Here is a 23,486-nt window from a genome sequence, read left to right on the forward strand (position 1 = left end):
GACGTTGGCGTAGCGGCTGAAGCTACACGTAGACGGAGAGTTTCCAATCTACAGGAAGGGGGGGGGGGGGGGGAGGGGGCGTTGTGCCCCGGCCTTTCATTCAGAGGAGTCGTGCAGGGTGTCGGGGATTCCGCGTTGTAACGTTGTGAGGCAAATTTTTACAGGAATTTCATGATCACTCGCATGAAACATGCGATTCTTAGGATATCCTACGAACCGTTCACCTTGGTTGTCAGCTGGATAGACGATAGGTCAATGTCCCCACTGAGCCGGGGCCTATCACGCAACAGGTTAGCAAAGATTGATTTTGGGGGTCTCCTTTCATGACACCCTTCTGTGTACTTCTTTTTTTCCTTTTTAAATCTATATTATATCTATGTTTTATTTTTAATATTTCAACTATTTTTTCCTATAGAACAACCGACGTGGAACAGCAAAGATAGCCGTTACAAAAACGTCGTCTGAAAATCACTGATGAGTGAAAACTGGTTCGTCAAGGACATGCACATCGAAACAGACACTCAATCATTATTTCCGCGGAAACTGCGGAAGACATAGCGAAGCCTCAGAGTAAAGCTCTTTTGTGGACTGACGATGATACCAGCTGCTGTTCCGTTGAAATGCTTCTACCGCAGGTAACACAAAGGGCGGACGTGTATGGCAGCATAATGGGTTAGTTTCCCAGGCAGAAGAAACAAAAGTTTTGGTCTTTGATTCACTCGCTTTCCCCAGAGGGAACCGTCGACATCGTGAACAAAGTGCGCAGCATAGAAATAGTCAAATTATCGATTTAGCAAGATCGAAAGCTTTTATCGCGGAAGAAAAAGGGTCGAAAGTAATAAAGCGAGCTTCACAGTTCAGCATGAGGATAGTATTCGTCTAAAACATCGCTTCTTCCGCAGAAGGAAGCCACGCCCACATGCGTTCCTATCGAACTTGAAACGAAAGAATGTTCGGGCAATGTAAACGTCTTGATCCGCCACAATCAAAGCACTGGATCGTATAGCACAAAGGGTTGCATTTGTGTGTCGGTTAGCGCCTGTACGGTAACGTCTGCATGCGCAGTTCTTTTTCTTTTTTTACATAACGTGCAGGAGCTACAATGACTGCAATGTAAATGGCGTGCTCCACTTGAACGTTAATCACGCGTGACGAGAACGTCCTTCAAACAGCTGCAGAACGGGAAGCTCCCCCCCCCCCAAAAAAAAAAAGAAATACTGCGTCTGGACAATCAATAACAACTACAACAGATACGTGATAACGATGATGACAGTTTCAGTCAGGTCTTGCGGTTCGCGATACCTCATTACATGTGTTTCTTCTTCTCCTTCTTCTTCTTCTTTGAGTGATATGAGGGTCAAATGGATGGAGCACACCAGAGACATCCCCAGGATTTTCGCCTCCGGGGGGTGGGGGGTGGGGGGTGCAAGAGTTTTTTGAGGATTCTGGGGGCATTGGGGGTGTAGGGGTGCTGGGAAAATCCCTGGAGCACACGCACGCGCACATCACATGTAAGTCGTACACTGAAGGCATACACCACCGTGCAGATGGTACAAGTTAGACAAAGGTAAGGAACAAGGGATGCCAGCAACAGCATTTCGGTTCAGTGCACCAGTCCAATGGCGGTAGCTGTCCCCTGAATCCTGATAGTGTTCCCAGTGTGACTACGCACTAAAAGAAACTGGAGCTCCGTAGGTTGCAATAAATCACGATATCATTACGTTTGAAGCATCGAGACGAACCTGTTGTAGGCAAGGGAGTTGCCTCAGGACAGAAGCCGCCGATATTTCGAACAGAGACTGTTCTTCTTCTGGGCACCGTCCTCACACAAAGCGGCCATTCACTCCGGCCGTAAAAACCCGTACGGACCCTTTCTTCCCTCCGGGCTGTTGACACACAATTCGCACGAACCTTTAAACACGTCACACCTAACCCTTTAAATACCATGCCAATGATGAGGACGGTGCCCAGAAGAAGAACAGTCTCTGTTCGAAATATCGGCGGCTTCTGTCCTGAGGCAACTCCCTTCCTACATCTCTACCGGTTCGCTGGATTTCTACCCATCTACTGTTGTAGGCAAGAACTTCGTATGATTGCAGACTACGATCGCGTTGCGCTGCCCTTCAACAAAAGCTGACGATGACGCAGTAAGTAGGTTTAGCGTTGCGCAGTGTGTTACGAGGTGTCTGATGGCTATTAAAAATTAATTGCGTAATTGCGATCCACATATCCACGCACCGATGTCTTGCGGGGTTTCGTGCGATTGTTGAATATTCAGGGCCAAACGAACCCGGCGTGACGATAATCGCTCTTCATCCTTTGCTCTAATGGCCGACCTCAAAATCATCGGCCTTGTGCCTCAGGTAAGTTCATTTGCGAGACTTCTTCAACGCGGTTCATGAGACCAACGTTAAGATCATATCAGTAATCCTAAGGGCGTCTGGTCGTTTGTTTGTCGTGTTTTGTTTCACAGTCGTTACGTTTCTGCTCTCTCTCTGGGTCTCTGGCATTGGTAGAAATGTCACGGCTGTACCAGTAACAACATACGACGAAGTCTTACAGCCGCTTTTATTCGCCGACGTTATTTCCCATCGTAAGCTGCAGAAATAATGATCTGTAGTTAGAAGTAAGAACATTTTACTGAAACTATAAGTACCAATAACAGTACACTTTAGATAGTATATAATTGGAGTAGTGCCAATTGTGCCGCAGGGCAGGACTGCGGATAATTTCGACCACCAGGGGGGTCTTTTGACGTGCGCCGGAAATCTTCGACATACGGAGCTGGAAGCAATGTTTACCTCCCCCACATTGCTACCGTCCTCGGCCGGGATCACTTTAGGTAGTATTACCTCGCGTATATTCGTTGTTCCTCTGGAAATCGGGAGAGCTGTTGCCCCTATAGGTGGCGTGCATATGACGTCACACCATAGCTTTACCCATGCTTTTTCCCTCTATCTGGTGAACCTGCGCACCTCGCCCATACGCATGCTTCTTTTCCCTCTTTCTGGTGAACCAGCGCACGTCAATGCACCCCACCTATACGGAACGTACTTTTCCCTTTTCTCGGTAAATCTTCGTATGGTAGCTGCTGATTTTTCTTTGGCACGCTCCAACAAGAACAAATTTTGCCACACGTCACCACAAAGAAACAATCACATGTGCGCTACCGAACCCGCAATCGATATTTCCATCCCAAGCAGCACAATGTACTGAAAGTCGAGTGCAAAAGGGGTGGACGGGTAGGTGGAAGGCCTTGAACTGGCTCGTGAAACTAAAGAACATTGATATAAGACACATACCGTGCACCCATATTGCACTCGACTTTCAGCACATTGTGCTGCTTGGGGTCCTACCCCTCCCGCTCACCTAGGAGGAGATGATCATGACGATGACAACGGCGATAAACGATTATGAAGAAAAAAACGAAGAAAATGAAAACGTGAGTCGCTAACAGGTTCGGACGGGCTACCGCGGCGTTTGTACTTCGTATTAAAATTATATACAGGAAAATAAGAAAAGTTTTAACAAGAACATCGTAATGAAAACATGTTCACTTTTGACACAACGATACAGATTTTCATGGTGATTTTCCTTATCTATTATAAAGTAGGAGCGCTACAAAACGCCTACTTACAATTACCGTTACAAAAGCCAAAATATTCGCAATATTGCAAGATTGATCGTCCAGATGAGCAAAAGTCACCCTATGTACAATGCGACTGTCGACGTAGATTGGGCACTCGAGGTAAATATGCTCCATATCATCGATATAAAATACGCTCTACTGGGCGCGTAACCCTGAGGGGGTGACGATATGATGGCGTTGGAAAAACCGAGAGGCACGGACAAAAAAATGGGACAACGCACACAGAGATTCTTTTATAGCCACAGATCCTCAGATCCCCAGATTCTCGTGTATAGAATCCCAACACTTGCAGTGTTGTGTATGTGAAAGAACTGATGTTCTGAGGCTGGAACAACATAGAAGGGACAAATACATGCAAAGCCTACAGCTAGCTAACCTTTTCAGTGACTTTCATCTTTCAGTGTTGTGTGCCCGTAATCTTTCCCCAGGTACATTCAGATAAATGGTGATCCATATGATAATATATGACGCCGGATAAAAAAAAAAGAAACAGAGCACAAAGATGCTACTGCTGCGGCAGAGCTGTACACGTTACTCAAAAAAAGGAACTAAATACGTTACTCGTTCCTTCGAAAAAATAGTAACTAAGTACGTTACCCGTTACTAACAAATAAAAGGAACGCGTTCTCGTTACTTGGAGGTAACGAGTTACTTCTATACGTTACATCTGCATACAAGACAGCAGAAATACGAAAGCATCGCGTACTTCATTTCTATATGTTTTTTTTCAGCTTATCCATGATGAGTTGCACTTCAGTAGCAACTGGTACTCAAAGGTGGCTGACATGAGTTTACGAAAGCGCATAGTTGGGGTACTTGGTGTAACATAGAACCTTGGCAGCCTAAATTAGAGTTCCCAATGAGTTCCCAAGTAGGGGGCAGAGAGACAAAGCACTAAACGCCCTGAGAGCAGTGAATCCTTGAAAGGCAGAACACAAAGAACACAGTGAGTTTTCTGGAACACTGAGCAATGAGAAAGGCGTTGCTCTCTGGTATGCTTAGCTCTTCGCTGTGGATATTTCCACGTGCTTCAGCCTCCTCGAATGCCGCCATGTGGGCGGGAAAAACCACAACTGGCAGTCGTGGTAGGTGACAGCGAGGAAAAAAAAAAGGAACGAGTAACTTGCAGTAACGCGTTATCAACTTTTGTAACTAAGTACGTTATTACTTAATTTTTTTAGAAAGTAACTAAGTCGTTACTTAGTTACCAAAAATAGTAACGCGTTACCGAGTAACGCGTTCCTTGTAACGCGTTAGGTACAGCTCTGTGCTGCGGTGAGCAAGTTTTTCTAGTCCATCATAACGTTGCCAATTAGGCGATACGCGGTTACGCGGTACAGACGACGAGCATGCAGTGTGGCCCTATAGCTTTGAACGACACAGAAACCCATTAATCGACTATACATACTTTCCAGTACATCTTGGTTCTTCTTACAGACATGGCCGGCAGCGTGGTGCGCTTCGATCAAAAGGGCGACGGCCTGGCACCGTATCGCGTCTACAACTACCAGCGGCCTTGGAACAGCTCACGCTACGAATACCGCCCGGTCGGACGTTGGCTCATCTCGGACGATCTTCAACTGAACCTAGACGAAGTGATGTGGGGTCGACGCAGCAGAGAAGTGCCCATCTCCATCTGCAGCCACCAATGCGGCGTCGGCGAAATCAAGATCGTCCAGGCTGGTGACACGTGCTGCTGGATCTGCAACCGCTGCGAACCCTGGCAGTACGTACAGGACGAATTCACGTGTGCCGACTGCGGGGACGGTCGATGGCCCTACCCGCACAAACAGAGCTGCTACAACTTGACGCTTCAGTACATGCGTTTTGACTCATTGTTCGCCATTGTCCCCATGGTGATCGCCTGCTTGGGCATCATCCTCACCCTGTGCGTGATGACTATCTTCATCCTCCACAACGAGACGCCCATCGTGAAGGCGTCTGGCCGGGAACTCAGTTATCTCTTGCTGTCGGGTATCCTCATCTGCTACCTGATGACTTTCGTGTTGCTGTTGATGCCGACGCCGGCGTCGTGCGCATCGCAGCGGTTCGGCGTCGGCCTGGGATTCGCCATCATCTACAGTGCGCTGTTGACGAAGACGAACCGAATCTCTCGCATCTTCGACAGTGCGCGTCGTTCGGCGAGACGGCCGTCCTTCATCAGTCCCAAGTCGCAAGTTGTGATCTCGCTCATGCTCATATCGGTGCAGGTGGTGGCAACGGTGGTGTGGTTTGTGGTGGAGCCTCCGAGTGTGCGGCGCGAACACCCGGAAGGAAAACGGAATGAGGTGATTCTCAAGTGCAAGATCAAGGACTCCAGTTTCTTGGTATCGCTCGTGTACAACATGATCCTCATCTGTACGTGTACAGTGTATGCAATCAAGACGCGCAAGATTCCTGAGAACTTCAACGAATCAAAGTTTATCGGCTTCACCATGTACACGACGTGCATCATCTGGCTAGCCTTTGTGCCAATCTACTTTGGCACGGTTAACTCCTTCCAGGTAAGTCTTTCTCTTCGCTTAACCCTCTGTGGGAACCGTTTCAGGATGGGTTCCTTCGTGCATGTGCACCAGTCCTGCATTAGAAAAGCTTAACAACTAGCTAAATATACATCTCTAAGTACATTGCAGAGCGTAGAGTTTCTTAAGTTTTCTGACAAACAGTATTATTGCGAGCGTGCTGTGATATATTGAATGGTTCTCCAATTATGCCTAATTGTTGCTGCATACTCCGTCCATAACAATCTGTTGCCTTCAGTGTCGTGGCGGTCACCTTAACGCTATGGCGCTAACTTTAACAGTTGCAGCCGCAGGTGTCACTACCCGTCGCTTGAGCATCACACTTACTGCGTCATGCGTAATTGTACCTACTTCGATTCCCTACTTCAGCACAGCGGATAGAAGTTGTGCTACCCGTTTTTACCTGCGACCGCAAATTAAGACAACCGACAACAGTTTGGCACACCTCAACACCGATTCATGTCTCTGGGTCCATGGTGACCGAAGGAATGGAATGTATGTGACCGCATGTGGGGTCCCCAGGAATGACGCAATCTTTAGCTGTATATTGCGAGCTCCCTGGAATTCCAGGTATCACGCCGCTCTGACTTTGGCAGCTCGTTTACCTTAGCAACACACTGACAAACCGTCCACTTTGTCATATAAGTTGTTGTCAGCCAGATATGGGGAGTAATGCATTACCGGTAATGCGTTACATCTGAGTAACGAGTGTAATGCTAATGCATTACATCGTGACCGAGTAATGCGTAATGGCATTAATTATTACTTGGGTTGAAAGCTCACGCAATCTGAAGCCAGAGGTTACGAATTACGTCTGATAAAGAGGCGAGGAAAATCCGGAAACTTTTTTCCCACATACGCCCTTGTCAATGACGAGGCCGCCAAGAAGGTGGACAGAATCCATGTGGAGTAACAACAGCAACAACAACAAGTCATTCATACACATCGATTTTGCTGAAAGTATATATATATATATACAGGGTGTCCCAGAAAACGTGTCATTAAATTATAATAAAAAACTACACCACCTAGAGTCATGCGGTCAATGGCATTTGTTCTTATTGGGTTTTTGCCACCTCCTTATGTGAATGTCGTGTAACGTAAGTTTAATTATGTAAATTTTTGCGAGCTTAAGTCGGAAATTTGCCGAGCAAATGTCACTTTTTTAGCCCACCAATGTGAAGAGCGTGTCTAATTTAGTAAAATTAATGATAATTGACAGGGATATTCAGAAGCTATCCCAACGGTAAAAATAGCCGAACATCATCTCTACGGAGGTCGCACAGAATAGCGCATGATGAATTTTTCAGCGCAATCTTTGTCAGTCCGACGAAAGGAGGTTGGAAACTCAGCCCTCCCCGACATCGCAGAAAGAGATAAAACATGCACGGCTTATCACGTCCGACTTTCGCTGGGATACTGCTTTCCCTCTCCCAATTTTAGGAACTGTTACTTTTTCCACTATCATTCTGTGGGCTGGCTTCGGAACCTCCTTTCGTCGCACTAAGAGCGATTGCGCTCAAAAAGTCATCGCGCGCTATGGTCCGGTGCTACGAAAAGCATGATATTCGGCTATTTTTTTCGATGGGATAGCTCGTGAATATCATTGTGAATTATCATGAATTTGAGTGAATTCGGCACGCTGTTCATATTGGTGGGGTAAAAAAGTGACCTTTACTTGGCAAATTTCTGAGTTCAGTTCGCAAATATTTACATAATTAAACTTGAAGTACATGACATTCACATTAGGAGGTGGCAAAAACCTAATAAGAACAAATGCTGTTGACCGCATGATTCTAGGTGGCGTAGTTTTTTTTATTATAATTCAATGACACGTTTTCTGGGACACCCTGTATATTTACATACTATCGCTATGACGTAGATTTACGGTAGCAACTTGCTGGACAAACAAAGCAGCTTTCCGCACGGGGTACCGTGAAGACCATTTATTACGAAAGAATAGGACGCATTCATCTTCCTTTAATATACGCAACCACGCCCCCTCTAGAGCCTCCGTCGACGTCTCTACGTTTTTATGCGTAGACTTTACATTACGAATTCCAACAATCTTCCCGCAATTAGTGTAAATCCTAACCACCCTCATTAACTCCTTGAGCGTAATTTGAAGAGGCAGCGGACTCTCTGTTGTGCATTCATGGTGGTGCTGGCGCCTACGAGATATATTGTCGCGAGATGCATCAGCCCAAACGTAACGTAAAAGAAAAGAAAAAAAATACACGAGGGCTCTTTAATTTTCGAAAGCAGAGAAATCTGCATATGTTTTCCATAATCGTAATTACGCTTGTGCGCTTTAGTACGAGAAAAGATGTTTTATGCATCGTCTCGAAACTGTAACAGATGGCGGGTTTTCGAGAAAGAAGGGCGTTGTGTATTTTTATGATCGCTCGTTTCATGCCCGAGGAGAGCACGAAAAGAATAGTACGCGAAAAAAGAAATGGGGTCAAATTTTACTGCATCTGGAGCCCTTTTCGGTTAAGAGATATAGATAAAAAAAAAGAGGTCTGACTACTTTGTAGGCAGGTGCTTTTCTTTTGTTTCTATTGTAAGTTTTCTTGGTTGATGACATAATTTGCAAGCACAGTAGATCGCGCCACTTTGCCTTCGCGCATGCATTGTTCGTCCTAAGTGTTTCCACTAGAGGACGTACTGTTCTCCTTCCTTGCCACTTTTATATCTGACTTTATGAATCGTTTGCTCTGTGTCGAAGAAGACCCGAGGGAAATTTATGAAATCGCTGTTTGATTTGATGCGCGTCGTAAAGCTACGCGCAGGAGGATAAAATAAAGGCTTCGAACTCGTTTTCAAAGCGCCATGCAAATGTAGGTCGTTTGCAGGGAAGAAGTTCGATGGTCGGTTTATTCCCCCTCTTTGTATTTCTATAAATTTTGTACTTTTTGTGTTCCCTTTTTATATCAGGTTTGTCCTTCCTGCATCGTTCTCTGATGGGAGGACACATACACTACGCTTCTCTCTCTACGTTTGCATGTACGGAATCGGGTTACATATTTGAAATGAATCTTGCTTCGGTTCCTGGTTCACGTCTCTAAACCTCCGAGCGAGCCAGGATTGAAAAGATACAGAGATATCTACGCGCAGCGATCCGCGATAACTAGGGACACAATTATATAAAGTAGAAACATTTTTATATTTTTGCAAATACAATTGCATATGTAGATGTTGTGAAGAGGAAAGGAGCAACCAAGTAATGCAGAAGTCATACAGGCAGGGGTTTTCCCAAAACCCCACCCCCCCAATGCCTCCCAAATCTTGCAGCTCTTCCCCCCCCCTCCTCCCCACTGCTTGCCAGAAACACAAAAAGCCAGAAAACATAAGCTGAAGACTGGGAGGAGGTGGGTTCGAATCCCACCACCGGCTGTGCTTCCTGAAGTTTTCCCTAGGTTTATGGCGGCCCAGTTCCCCCTGAAGTCGATCCAGGACGCTTACAAACCCCCTGTCCCCCTCTCTTCCCTGCTGTCTTCTCTCCATCTCTCCACATCTGTACGCCGCTAACAGCCACAGTTGTTTCGCGGCGCTAACACGGAATAAAAAAGATATGTGTATCACGCCCCCCACCCCTACCCCGAGACAAAAATCCTGAATACCTCTACATGCAGGGATATATATATATATATATATATATATACATATTATTATTATTATTATTTCGCTTCAGTGCCACTTTCCCTACATCTCGTTCAGTTACTCGCGCCACTTGCGCCGTTGCAACGTGTTCGCATATGTAACACAAAATTGATTGCACAACGCTTAACTCCATCGTGCTGTGAAATTAAAGACGGCGCACACATACGCTTTATTGTGCGCGCTAAAAGGCTTCAACGTGGTAACAGCTTTATGTGCGTCGGGCAACCTTTTAAAACTAAACTCGTTCGCTGCATTGATGGCCCGGGTATTCTTCCAGCCACGAAAGCCATTAAATCGGCTGCAGGAAAACTGCTCGGTACGCGGCGTGTTATTTTTCCGAAGTCTTCTCGCTCGTTGACCTCATTGTTCTTGTTTATATGTCTATACTTCCACTGTAGCCCCGTAACAATGAACCGCCTTACGGCTATCTCGTCTATAGAAGAGCCTTTTATAGAAGGGTGATGATAGAGGGAAAAGTTTGGGAGACGATAGAACCGTACGGGTTTTAAATAAGGGATAAGTATGGCCATTGGGGTGGCAGAAGGGACGCGCGAGGGCTTAGAGGGCGCGCGTGTAGCCAGTTTCCCTTCTGGGATGAAATATGTTGTTACTTTGACATCAACACAAAAGGAACCGTATTCGTAGGTAGCGTCGTTGATGATTTATGGGCGAAAGAAACGGCTGTTTACTCTTCCGCTCTCCTTTTCCTACTGAAGAACCGCGACAATGCGGAGAGCCCTCCGATTGGTCTCCTCAGACGAATACCCCGCCGTGATTGGACAGTCGTCTGGTTGGACAAAACGTATACTCATCGCTCACTCTTGAGACAGGCACCAGCTCCTGTGGCTCAGTGGTTAGCGTGCTGGCCATGTCACGTCGGTTTGAATCCCGGTGTCGGCTGTGCAGTCTCGGGGTTTTCCTGGGTTTTCCTCAGACGCTTTCAGACATACGTCGGCACAGTTCCCTTAGAAGTGGGCCCATGACGCAGATTCCCCCAGGGCATCAGTCGTGACGTTGCCCACCTTTATGAGGCCGACAACAGTGAGCCCTTTCACCACCACCACCACCACCACCACCACCACCACCACCATCACCTTGAGACAGGCTCGGCATGATTTTAGTAGTCACCTTGGAGTGATGTTTGAGGCGCCTCTTACAAAGGAAGGTTCGACGACGGGCACTCTTTGGTGGGGATGGCAGTATTCTGTATCTAAAGGCAAGCGTTATCGACAAGACATCGCTGTTCAATTGCGTTCACGTGGTGTAAACAATAGGGAGTCCTAAAGAGAATAGTGTACACAGGAGCCTTCGGGCCCAGCAGATATGAGGGGTAGTAGCATACCTCGGCAAAACTCACTCATGCGCATGCTCGTTCATGCTCAATGTGGCGAATGAGTTCAGCATGAGTGAGCAAACGGGGAGTGAGTGAGCGAGTGAACAGTACGTGAACGAAGTGAGTGAACTGAGCAGTGAGTGAACGGAGAGCTGTAGTGAGCGGTCACCAAAGTCTCCGGATTATACCTCGGGCACTGTGCGGAACAGCCGGACTAGTAACACCAAGTGGGTCGCTCTCCACTATCATCCCGACATCAAAATTTATTGTGTACCGCAGCGTGTATGTTTTGAATGCTTCGTGCCTTGAACCTGATTTACGGTTCTCGTCATAATCAAGTGGCCGGCGTAGTCGCTGACGTGTACGGGAGATGGCGCCTTACATTTTGCGTAGGCCCTATTGAAGAGAGAGAGATATATATTAAGACTGTAGAGAGCGGAAACGCGTTCAAAACGCTTACGTACACTCTTGAAAATGAGTTTCACCACATAGCACCCTCCTAGCCAACCATCATCCCGAATGACAACGTTCTCGTCCCTGATTTATTGAAAACGGGATGCGGAGCATATTTTGTACCATTATGCACGTGCATAACGGCTACAAAATAGGCTCCGCCTCCTGTTTTTAACAAATCAAGGGCGAGAACGTTGTCGTTCAGGATCATGATTGGCTAGGAGCGTGCTATATGGCGAAACTCATTTTTAAGCTGGCCATTTTGGCTATAGTCGTGACGATGCCCACTTAATTGTGGCCAACAACGGCAAGCTACTTCGACCCCCTTCGACCCCCCTCATTTTTAAGCTGGCGTCTTCAGCACACCTGGGCTGCAGCAATAGTTTACCAACACCGGACGACACGGACAGACAAATGGCCGTTCAGCAGCTTGTTGAACTGCGCCACCCTGGGATACGGGACATCATGCACCATCATCGCCCCCTTCTTCCCATGAAAAACTTTTCTCCAGGCATACCGTCCATGCTCCATAGGCTCCGCACTGGATCTGCATTCACCAACTCTTAACTATTCAAGATCGGCTCTAGGGGTGACGCCTGCTGTGACCACTGTCAACAACCTGCAACAATCGAGCACATCCTGCGAGACTGCCGAGCATACCATTCTGCTCGCGAAGCCCATCTCCCTCACTCCAGCTTGGGCACGCTGGCGGACATTCGTTACCCCGGTGGTTCTTCTGCCGAACGTTCCGCTAAAGCAAGAAAGCCTATTCTCTTTCTGCAGAAGGCGGGCCTTGCTCAACGACCCCTCTAACACTTTGCTCTCTCCGACGAACTCATGCACCCTCTACGCGTCTCCACCCTTCGCCCTCTATCCGCCTCCATCCGTATTTTTCTTTTTTTTTTTCTTTCTTTTTTCTTTTTGTCATAGTCGTGACGACGCCCACTTCTGTGTGGCCAACAACGACGATCCATCCCGCCATTACCCTCCCACCTTATTTCTGAGAGTGTACATTTGTTTGGTTATAAACATTACTCGTCGCAGACTTCACCGTGTTCTTAAAGGAACTCAGATTCTTTCCGCGATAAAAGCAGGCAAAAAGTCAGCATAAATTTTAATTCGCATGTTGCACGTTTCATTTACTTTGACAGTGTATACACTTAGATTTCCTGTATTATTAAAAAGCTGCCGCAATTTCTGTGGACTTTTTTTCTCGCTCAGCTATTGTCTTTTTCTCCCGCTTTTATTGAACACACAAAAAAGAAAGAAAGAAAACCACGCCCGGGTAAAACCCGGCGGACCACAAGACCTATATGTATATAGATTACTCCCATTGAGATGTTGACTTTAGGTTTAGATTTTTTTTTTCCCCTTCATTGTTTGCTTTTACGCGATAGAACTCACAAAAGGGAGGCGAACGAAGTCATAACCACGTTCCGCGACGTCGACATGTTCCATGTTTGCTTAGGAAACGGAGCCCTTTGTGAAAGATGACTTGGTGGCGAGGAACGTCATCGTGTCATCCAAAAAAGTGGCACCAAGAAACAATTGGGTCAACTGAGTCTGGCCCATACGCTTGTCTGTAGTAAGCAGTAGTCTGCTTCGACTAGCCACCATGCAAAAAGTGATGTATTGATTACTCCAAGCAGTCTGTTATTATTCTTCTCTGGTCCCCTTCTTCGTTGCCTTCTTTTCTTTCTCTCTCTCTCTCTCTCTCTCTCTCAGTACGTGTATAAGAATCTGTCTTCATAGACAGGTTCCTTACTTGATGACAATACACACATTCTCTCTCTCTCTCTAATTTTATGGCGTTGTTGGTGTGGCTAGGTGGTTGGTATGATATCAATCTATTTGAAACTTCACTACATCCTTACCCTGACATCCTTACGCTAATGTCAGCTCGAAGCTCGAAACGGCCGTCTCCCCTCAGCTCGTCCTTCTAATGACCGCCGTGCTTTTCGTTTTTAGGGTGAGGGCAGTACTATTTTTGAAGCGGGATGTGGGCAAGCATTGCGCTTGTCCCTTCTATCACATCACAGCTGGCAATACAACTTCACGTGGTGGGGAAGGAGCAGACCTTGTTCCTCGTTATCTCTCCCTCTACTTCTTCTTTTCTCTCTCTCCTCTTTGTACTACCTTACGTCGCGTCACGTCCTTCAAAAATGAAGGAAGTGCGTGAGATTGATAAAAATGTGTATTGATGAAAATGGAGCGGCGCTTCAGGGAATCGTGCATAGTATACGTCATTCGATCAATAAAAACGGTTTCCTGCAGCGAGAACAAACAATAATCGAATAAATTGTAGTAGATTATGTACAGTAGTTAATGTAGAAGGAAAATGCCTTGCCACGTGCTTGCTTTTGATGCTTGGTTTCGTGTTGTTATTTCACCCGAACATCTGCAGCCACACGAAGGTGGCTTGAATGATCGTTGAGCCTTGCGCATTGTCATTATTATTTGATTGCTGTAGGCATTACGCGCACGAAATCACACGGATGTCGGAAGTACAATAGCATGACTCATGAGGTGCCGTATAATTTTCCGATGTACTTGTGAGTAGTGCTGACTCTCGTTCGATGGAACAAAATTGGGTATTGTTTACGGGGTAACTTGTTAATTCCAGTGTGTTAGCCATCTACATCACAGATCCGTCACCTCGCAGGTGCATGAGATACAAACAAGGCTTTCGTTACAACTCTCAATACTTTTATTTTGTTTATTGTGAAAGCGTTATATTGTGTTTTGCCGACGGAATTAGAACAAAAAAGACACGATTAATCGGTTGACTGAAGAAGAAAAAGAAATATATGGCGATAAGACAGGCTGCTCTAGGTCGCGTAAAAGGGAAAGTGGAAGAACAAGGCGGAGACCCAACGAGAGACCGAAAGCAAAGCAAATGCAGCCCAAAGATGTCCAAGAGACACACCAAGAAAAAACGAGCAGCGGCAACTAATGAGTGAGTCTAGTTAATGAGACCATTATAGTTCGAATTTCCGTAAGAATATGTTAAACGCCCACATAATAATACGTTTAGGTCGCACAGCAAAAACCAGCGTCACTGTAGCATCAGATATAACCGTGGTCTGATGGTTGTTCTCCAACCCGAAAGAGGTGAAGAGCATGGAGCTAAAATGCTTTACACATTACACATCGTTTACACATTACACATCGTTTACACATTAGGGGATATGGCTCGTGACCGCACACGCACTGTGACATCGAGATCTTTACTCGGGGTTCCGGCACTACTTTCAACGCATGAGTGAGCGAATGAAAAAGAAAAAAAAATTGAGAAAATTGGCACCACCAACGTGGAAGCCGGCTACTCCATACCACGTAAACAACTACATGAACGTACTAGACACGCTTGGAATGCAAACACTCAGATACGCATGATGTATTGCACGAAAGTCAGACTTCCCAAGTTAGATGCTCATGGAACAAGTAAACAATGTGCTTTCTTCTCCTGTTTCTATAATATTTCGTATTCATGATACTTGTCCGCTCATGGCTTTGTGCATTTTTTTCTCTCTTCTCTCTTTTTTTTGCATTCTAATTCTAACATTCTAAGTTATCAAAATTTCGCATGAAAAGATCACCACTGCGACAAAGGCGTGACAGCACGTAATTAAATGTTTCTTAGTCGTAATGTAAATGTAAATGTTTCTTAAATGTTTCCAAGTCGGGAAAGGTACTTCGTCATGCTCACAGTGTGGGCAATATACGAAGACCGCGAACGTCACTATACTACATTCTAAAAACAAATGGTGGTGGTTGTGGTGAAGAGGCTCGCCGTTGTCGGCATCACAGAGATGGACAACGTCACGACTGATGGGAATGTACGTCCTGGGCCGTCTTCTAACTTCACCACATAGCACGCTCTTACAACAACAACAACTTCATTGTGATGAATGGTGAATGATTCGGGATGATGAATCACCATCCCGAATAACGTCGTTCTGCCCACTGATTGGTTAAAAACCGGAGGCGTACGCGTTTTTTGGAACACTTATGCAGTTCCAAAAAAGGCGCACGCTTCGCGCTTTCTACAATTCGGGAGTGATATAGGTATCATTCTGTGCAGTGGTTGGCCTTCACCGTGCTACGTGGTGAAGTTCGGTTTTAGAGCGTATATAATAATGAATGATAATAATTGGAAGTGGATTTACACGTAAAATGAGTCCGCCCACATTTATGTGGCTACACAACTGCTCGTGCCGCAGGGTATGACTGTGGGTACTTTTGACGTGGGCCGGAAATCTGCGACGCACGGTTCTGGAAGCAATGCCAGCGCGGTCGAGTTGGTCAAGGCGCTCACCGGTAATCGAGAGATGCGTGGTCATTATACTATGTGTATATCGAACATCTTATTAACAAGTTTATAACTTAATCGTGCCATCCCAGCTGCACGATTAAGTTGTATATCAGGTTATAAACACATTCTTCGCGTGCAGCCACAGAGCTTCGGCTATTTTTCATTTTTCTGTCTTATTAACAAGTAGTTGCACACTGTTAGAACAGAACTTCGCCGCATGAAACCGCCTGGAGCCCGCCGTCATTGAAAATGATACTGTACTATCTCTTGAATTGTTGAAAACAGAAAGGTGTATATGCCTCTTTTGGACACATTATGCAAAATGCGAAGTGTCCAAAATGGGCGGATCTATATCATTTTCATCAAATCAGGTGAGAGAACGGTGTCATTCGCAATAATGGCAGGAGCGTGCTATGTGTTGAAGTTCCGTTCGAACACTGCAGGGTACACTCTTAGAAATGAACTTCACCACATAGCACGCTCCTGGCCAACCATCATCCCGAATGGCAACGTTCTCGCCCCTGATTTGTTGAAAGCGGGAGGAGGAGCCTATTTTGTGCCCATTATGCACGGCACAAAATAGGCTCCTCCTCCTGTTTTCAACAAATCTAGGGCGAGAACGTTGTCATTCGGGGTGATGATTGGCTAGGTGCGTGGTATGTGGTGAAGTTCATTTTTAAGAGTGTAGGGAGGGCAGAGGCTTCCGTTCCCGCTGTAGTCGACTTCATACATTATCGAAGGGGTGGAGTAATCCTACTCCCGAGCATATTTTAAGTAGATTGTGTCGTGCACGTGCTCATACACCCTCGTGTTGTTTCAGATCCAGATCACGACGCTGTGCGTTTCTATCTCCCTGAGTGCCTATGTGGCGTTGTTCTGCCTCTTCTCGCCGAAGATCTACATCATCCTCTGCCACCCAGACAAGAACGTGCGAAAGCTAACCATGAACAGCGCCACCTACAAAAAAGCGCCCACTAGCAGCACCTGCGGTACCTCCGCCAACCACGGCACCTGCGCCACAGGTGAGCATACATACATACATACATCAGCCGCCGGCTATCACCTCCCGCGCTCCTCCCTATATATGTCCCTCCTGGCGTCCATGTGGTCCTGTTCTGTCCTTTCCTCCTCGGATCTGCGTTCTAGAGAACAGGTTAGATTAGAAGGAAAATGAAAAATACTTAGTGATACTTAGTTCAGCTCCTTTCCGGCAAGCATCGTGCTACATAACTGAGCCTGGTGTTGAAATGAACCAGAAAGATTGCTGCTTTTAAAGGATGTAAAACATTTCGCTTGCATCGTTTTTCCAGTGTGTTTCTGAGATGTGCTTCGCAACTTCTGCATCAAATCGTAGCCATTTTTCCTGTATTTACGTATAATGTGCCCTCGAAATATGAATGAGGAAAGCTGGGAATGCGTTACATCCGTTCAATGTTTGGAAAACCTTTCGAACAAGACCAGTGTCCTGAAAATCAAGAATGGCTGTCGAGAAAACGAAAATCCAGAAAGGCTGTCAAGGCTAGCTCTTCGGCGTAAGGTACTCTTTCCTGCAGAAGAGGAAGAGCGTGTTTGCTACGGTATTTCTCCTTCTGTATCTCTGCATATGTGCGTGCTGTCGACAAGTAAGGTGCCTACCTATGGAGGGAAGTGTCTCTTTGTACTGTCACTGCTGACCGAGAGAACTACGTTATTAGACAGGCCCCTTTCCCTGACATATTCTCTCCTATACGTGCCATACCATGAGGGCCGTTCAAAAACTTCACAGAGGCGCTGCGGAGGTGCAGTCCTAGTGTGCTTACTAAAATTTGATTTGCCGCTCACCCTCACCTTGATTATCATGAAAGGGATGGGCGGAGGTTAGTCAGTAGCGAGAGAAACCTGCACTCCCATATCTACAGTTCTCACACCCGCCTCACGGCTTCGTCATGCCGAAAAAGAGAAGGAAGTATCCCTGTATCCAGGTTTGGAGTGCATATTTGTACATATGTCGCGCTTTTATTATTCCATACGTACATTGTTATTAAGCAGAGAACCTACCTACCAGGCCATACTCGCTGTGCTTTTTTGTAATCGGTCGCAAAGACATGGAAACACTGCAGAGCCCAAACCGACGTCCAGGGGAGGCTTGATAGTTCAACTTCATGATTATGGAAGAGACGCTTTCACGCCTGCGAATTCCGAAAGTATAGGTATAGGACTACAAAGGCATGCAGACCCCATTACTTGTATTCCAATTAGGCTACATACTGAAGAAAAACGCCATGCAAAGGGAGACTGCTGTGCTTACCCTCCAGACAGTGCGAACAATCCCGAACTCGGGTACAGCGCTGCAGGAGGTCCTTCGACCACTCCGGGGGGGAAGCATCCCATGTCATCATCACTATTCATTCATTCATTGATTGCTGTTGTTGCGGGAGTTCCATTGGCATCGTTGTGAAATAAGGCCAAGGGTTTCCAACCCTCCCTGCATCGACACACGTTCATATACACAGTTTAGGATTACACGTATTTTGTGGGACCAGAATGCACATCAACATAATATTTGCACATTGCATCCTTCGGTTTTACATTATAATGTGCTTCTGTTTATGCTTGTTGTAGAGTTCGATTGCTTACACCTACTTGTTGCACTACTTCCAAGATTGTGTCGTTCTTTTGTTGTGTTCCATTCACAGGCACGAAGCTGTTGTTCTATCTCGCCGTAGATGTCTACCAGTTGAACCTTCTGATTAAGCTCGCAAAACTCCGCCTAATAATCTAATCCAGTGGCATATATTTGTCGTTGCCTTCGTACATGTTGACATTTTGTCCATCCACTCCACGTCTGTATCACCGGCGCACTTCAACGATACTCATTACCCACCGATATCAGTCATTATAGCACTCGAGTTTCTCGCTCCCTCACCCGCTCGCCAACATTAGAAAATCTGTATCCCTTAACAAGCCAACTCATTCTCGTACCTATTTTACTTCCCTCTTGTTTACCTAACAATTACATTATATATGTATTAGCGAATATCAAAGGGACGGGATTGTCTCCAGCCGTTCGCGAATGCTGATGAAACACGACAAAGGACTACTGCTCATAAATAAAAATGCTGCCGTATACTGTTTGGCAGAGTCCCGTATGGTTTACTCAAAGTTGTATTACGACCACAGTCTCGCTGAGCTCACAGTAAGGTTGGAGTTGTTGGATATTGCGCCATATGCGTCTGCTTACTCGGCTCACTCGCCTCACTGCCACAATTGTGACCTACCGGTAGATTAGGTTTTTCAACCCCTAGTTCCTTATCTTACCGTTGGAACAATACACTTTGTGGATCGAAATTGTTTTCCCTTGAATGGAATTAATCATATGTCCTGTAAATACTGAGGCCCATCTCAGATCGTCCGAAACAGCCAGCAAAACAAACACGTTGGACGGTTTCGCAAGACTTGAACATGCCCCTTTCATTCGCTAGCAATTACTGTATATGAGTCCTGTAATTAATACTACAGGTCTTCACCGGCTGCACTCTACATGAAGAACCTGTACACATGACACGCTTAAATAGGCGGTCATAGGCCTTCTTGATATCCAGGGAAACACCAGCGGTCAGGAGCCGTCCGTGTGAGCATACTGTGTCTCACTGACCAGAATAATGACACTAACGGCCTGAGCGAGAGCCCATTATTGGTTGGGTAGCGAGCGTAACATAGTATGTGGTGAAGCTGTACTTTAACACTGTGATTTCCCTCCTTTTTTGTGCCCTTAACGTCCATGCAAAATGTCCTAAAAAGGCGTATACGTCCCACTTTCAACAGTTCAGGAGATGGAACGCTATCATTCAGAATAATTGAATTGAATTACGTTGTGAGAAGAAAAAAAAAAAGAATAATGCTTGCTTAGCAGTGTGTTTGGTGAACGTCTTTAAAAGCGTAAACTCCCATAACCTGTGCCGGCAACAATACTGACAAATATATATGTGTCATTATAGTCATTAGACACACACACCCTACAGTCACTTATGCATATAGAAGTGATGGAAGGGACGCGAGTAGTATAAACCTGGCCTTTGAAGACAGCTGTGATTGGTTCTTGTTTCCAGAAGACTTCTCGAGCGGGCCCATAGAAGTGCACGAAACTGCGAATCACTGAGGTCCTCCAATGGTGTTTATCGAGGAGCCACCCTTTGCACCACCTCCCCCATATTCATGCTAATGGAGGCCCTTCACACTTGCGTAATGTGAGTATATGTAATGCCATACAAACAGTACACATCGACGCCGGCACGTGTGCACAACTAAAGCGGATATGTCAACTTGTCACACATTTACGCCTGGCTGGACCGAAAGCGTCAACGCAGGAATGTTGCAGGCTTAGAACTGAGCCTCAGTTCACCGCATCGTACGCCCCTGTAGCCAACCCGAATGGCCTGCACTCTAAAAACAGAGCTCCACCGCATAGCACGCTCCTAGTCAACCATCATACCGAATGACAACGTTCTCTCCCTTGATTTGATGAAGACTGTGGGCGTACGCTATTTTTGTGGCAGTTATGAACTGCATAACGCACTCGTCACGTCGACGGGTAAGCAGGCTTTCTCAACATAGGTGCTGTTGGAAAGCGGTTTTCTGACGTGCGTTCAGTCTCGCAGGTCAGAAAGGCCGTTTCCAAAACCACCTAGATAGAGAAAGCCTGCTTACTCGTCGACGTGACGTAACAACTAAGAGTCAGCCAATCGGGATTGTGTTTTCAATGGCCGTAGCCAATCATGAACGTGTTTGCAGCGGTCGTAGCCGTGGAGACGAGCCAACGTCAGCCGCATGGGAGGCCACTGTCGTCTGCGAGTAGGGAACGCCCCCCGTACTAAATGGGACAACAAAATAAAGCGCAGAACGGTCTCATATTTTTCTCAACACTGATTTTCTGGAAAGCGTGTTGCACTTTTAGTTTACAGGTTCAAATTTGCGAAGTTAGCTGCAATCATTTGCAAGTTCTTGACTAGGCAATTTTAGGAAATTCCAGTGCTCCTTGCGCACGCATTGCATCCTGGGAGATTACTGTAATGAGGGAGAACCGTCATTTCGTTTTCGCGGCCCTTGACACCTCGTCGGCAATCGGCCGAGAGAGGAGAAACCGAAACAGTTTGGAGACCTTCTCCTTCTTTGTTATGAGCAGGTTCCCATAGTTCAAAGCGGCGCTAATCTATCGAAGATCATCTGAAGTCGTGTATTCGCGGAACGGCGAATCGCGATAGCAGACGAATTCTGACTTTATGCGTCAACGTAGCGAAGGAGGGTGAGGACGCATTAAACAGGCCTTCTGTATCTAGGTGGCGTTGCCCTTAACCCTCAGCTGAAAATATATGACGTCACGTCTTTCGCCCAATAATGAGACGCGCTTGCCTTCTTGTTTCTTTTTGCGTCCATATTTGGCGCCGTCCGTCCCACGTCTGACAAAGAAAGGCCGACCGGTTGCCTCGCTAGCAGACGATTTTCGGCAGCCAATGAAAGTGCTCATCACCTGACATCACCTGACATCACAACACGCGAGAGGGTGCCTCTGCAAGGAGCTGTGCAGAGGTCGCCTCCGCTGCGCGCGCCTTTGTAAACGAATTTCCTGAGGAAGTGCGCGCTTCCCAAAGGAAATAATTTGCGTGGCAGTTCCTTCCTGAAAGTGATACGTTGATACGCGGTGGTAAAAAATATACGTTAGGGTTGCAATCCATGCTCGTTTAAACCCCAACTCATCATTATTATTAAAAAAAGTAATTGCCATCTGTCTTGGCTCTCGCCACACATGTCAACAAGAACTCCTTTGCAGCTCTTGAACGCACGCATCCTTTAGGGCCAGTTTTATCAATGGCCTTCCTAATGCATTCAAATGAAATATTCATCGCAGAGAGCGATAAAAGATTCACGAAGGTGATCGTTGAATACGTCGGGCGCGCTCCCTCCGTATCGTATGTAGCGTCGCAACTGTGAAAGGTGTGAAAGGACCCCCGGTTCTACATCTACCCAACTTTCCGCTCTTTCTGGTACTGGAAGCATAACGAAATTCGGCTCGACAATACGGGTACGAACTTCGAGAATAGATTATAGCGAATTTCGAAAACTATGCGTTTCAGCGCGCGTGAAGGGGTGACGCCTCAACTGCCCAGACTATTCTTGTCGTGTCCCTTTATACCCGCGCATTCCCGAAGAGACTACGTATACGCGTGGAAGAGAGATTCCGTCGTGGAACTTTTTGTATTGAACAAACTGTATTAATGCACGATGTCGATAATTAGAATAGATGAGTTGCAGTCGAACCTCTTTTGTCCGGATCCCGCGCCAGCCGAAGAACATACCCGAAGAACATGAAAGAACTGATGTTCTGAGGCTGGAACAACATAGAAGGGACAAATACATACAAGGCCTCAAATTGCCCAAGAAATTAACGATGAAAGATGAAAGTCACTGAAAAGGTTAGCCAGCTGTAGGACTTAAACCCACATCTTCTGGATTGCCGGTCCAGGGCTCTACCAATTGAGCTAAGCTAACACGCCTTCTCAGCGACTTCCAGGGTGCGTCATGACGCACCCTGGAAGTCGCTGAGAAGGCGTGTTAGCTTAGCTCAATTGGTAGAGCCCTGGACCGGCAATCCAGAAGATGTGGGTTCGAGTCCTACAGCTGGCTAACCTTTTCAGTGGCTTTCATCGTTCATACACGAAGAAACCGGGCAAGTATTTCATTCTGCGCAATTTGGCTTCTCCGCAACTAGAAACTGAATCGGTGGATTACCAAGGTGTCGTACAGCGCTCTCTCGGCTCTGATTTTCATGTATACGATCAGTGAGGTCGTAATCATGTGACTTGATGATTGATGTCTGGGCCCCGCATCAGCATTGTCCTGTTTCCCTGCAGACCCATACGTTTCAGAACTGCCCCACCCATCGCATCGTTCTCCGATTTGTGCGAGGAATGTGAAAGACATAATGTCTTCTTTGATGTATAAATTAATAAATCACGATAACGTCGAAATAAATGAGCCCTTAGCTTGCTTGTGAGGTTATGATACGATAAGCAGTTGCTTCTGTGATTCATCAGGTGGGAAAATGTGATACTTGTCTCATCAAATATTGTCGTGGTACTTGTGTCGCGGATCATATGCATGAGCAATCGGGGATGTGCAGTTGTTGCTAGGAGAATGTATGCAAGTGTTACGTATTTATCCCATCGATGTGTTATGCAGATGAATGGGAGCGTCCTTTATGCTCTATGTTGATATAAGCAGACAAACGATAAGGCAACGGTGAGCGTTTCATCTCAAGTTTCGATTTACGTTTTTCTTTCCGTTAGCCTTTGCCAATATTCAGACCACTGACTTAACGGAAGAGCAGCGTTCATGGTTTCCTTCTTGTTTTTTTTTAAGCAAGTCACTTCCCTAATACGCGCACGTAGCACTTAACGGGGCACTAAAATGCAAAAATGTATCCTCGCGTAATAGAAGATGCTGTTACCTTGACACCAATACAAAAGGAATGGGATTCATCGGTTGGGCAGCTTGTGGCTTATGAGCAAAAGAAAC

General features: G+C 46.2%; 1 protein-coding gene across 8 annotated transcripts in view; it reads left to right on the forward strand.

Moving 5' to 3' along the window:
- Positions 1–23,486, forward strand: part of LOC135400741 (metabotropic glutamate receptor-like) — a 316,632-nt gene that overhangs the window by 282,901 nt on the left and 10,245 nt on the right. For 6 of the 8 annotated variants that reach the window (XM_064632622.1, XM_064632623.1, XM_064632626.1 and 3 more), the window contains 2 exons: positions 5,087–6,153; positions 16,756–16,957. In XM_064632622.1, the coding sequence (XP_064488692.1) occupies positions 5,087–6,153; positions 16,756–16,957 (1,269 nt within the window). Of the gene's footprint in view, positions 1–5,086; positions 6,154–16,755; positions 16,958–20,023; positions 20,162–23,486 lie in introns of all 8 variants that reach the window. The other 2 variants (XR_010424637.1, XR_010424638.1) reach the window with 2 other exon arrangements.

Source organism: Ornithodoros turicata, chromosome 7 (assembly GCF_037126465.1).
Source record: "Ornithodoros turicata isolate Travis chromosome 7, ASM3712646v1, whole genome shotgun sequence".
Taxonomy (NCBI): Eukaryota; Metazoa; Arthropoda; class Arachnida; order Ixodida; family Argasidae; genus Ornithodoros; species Ornithodoros turicata.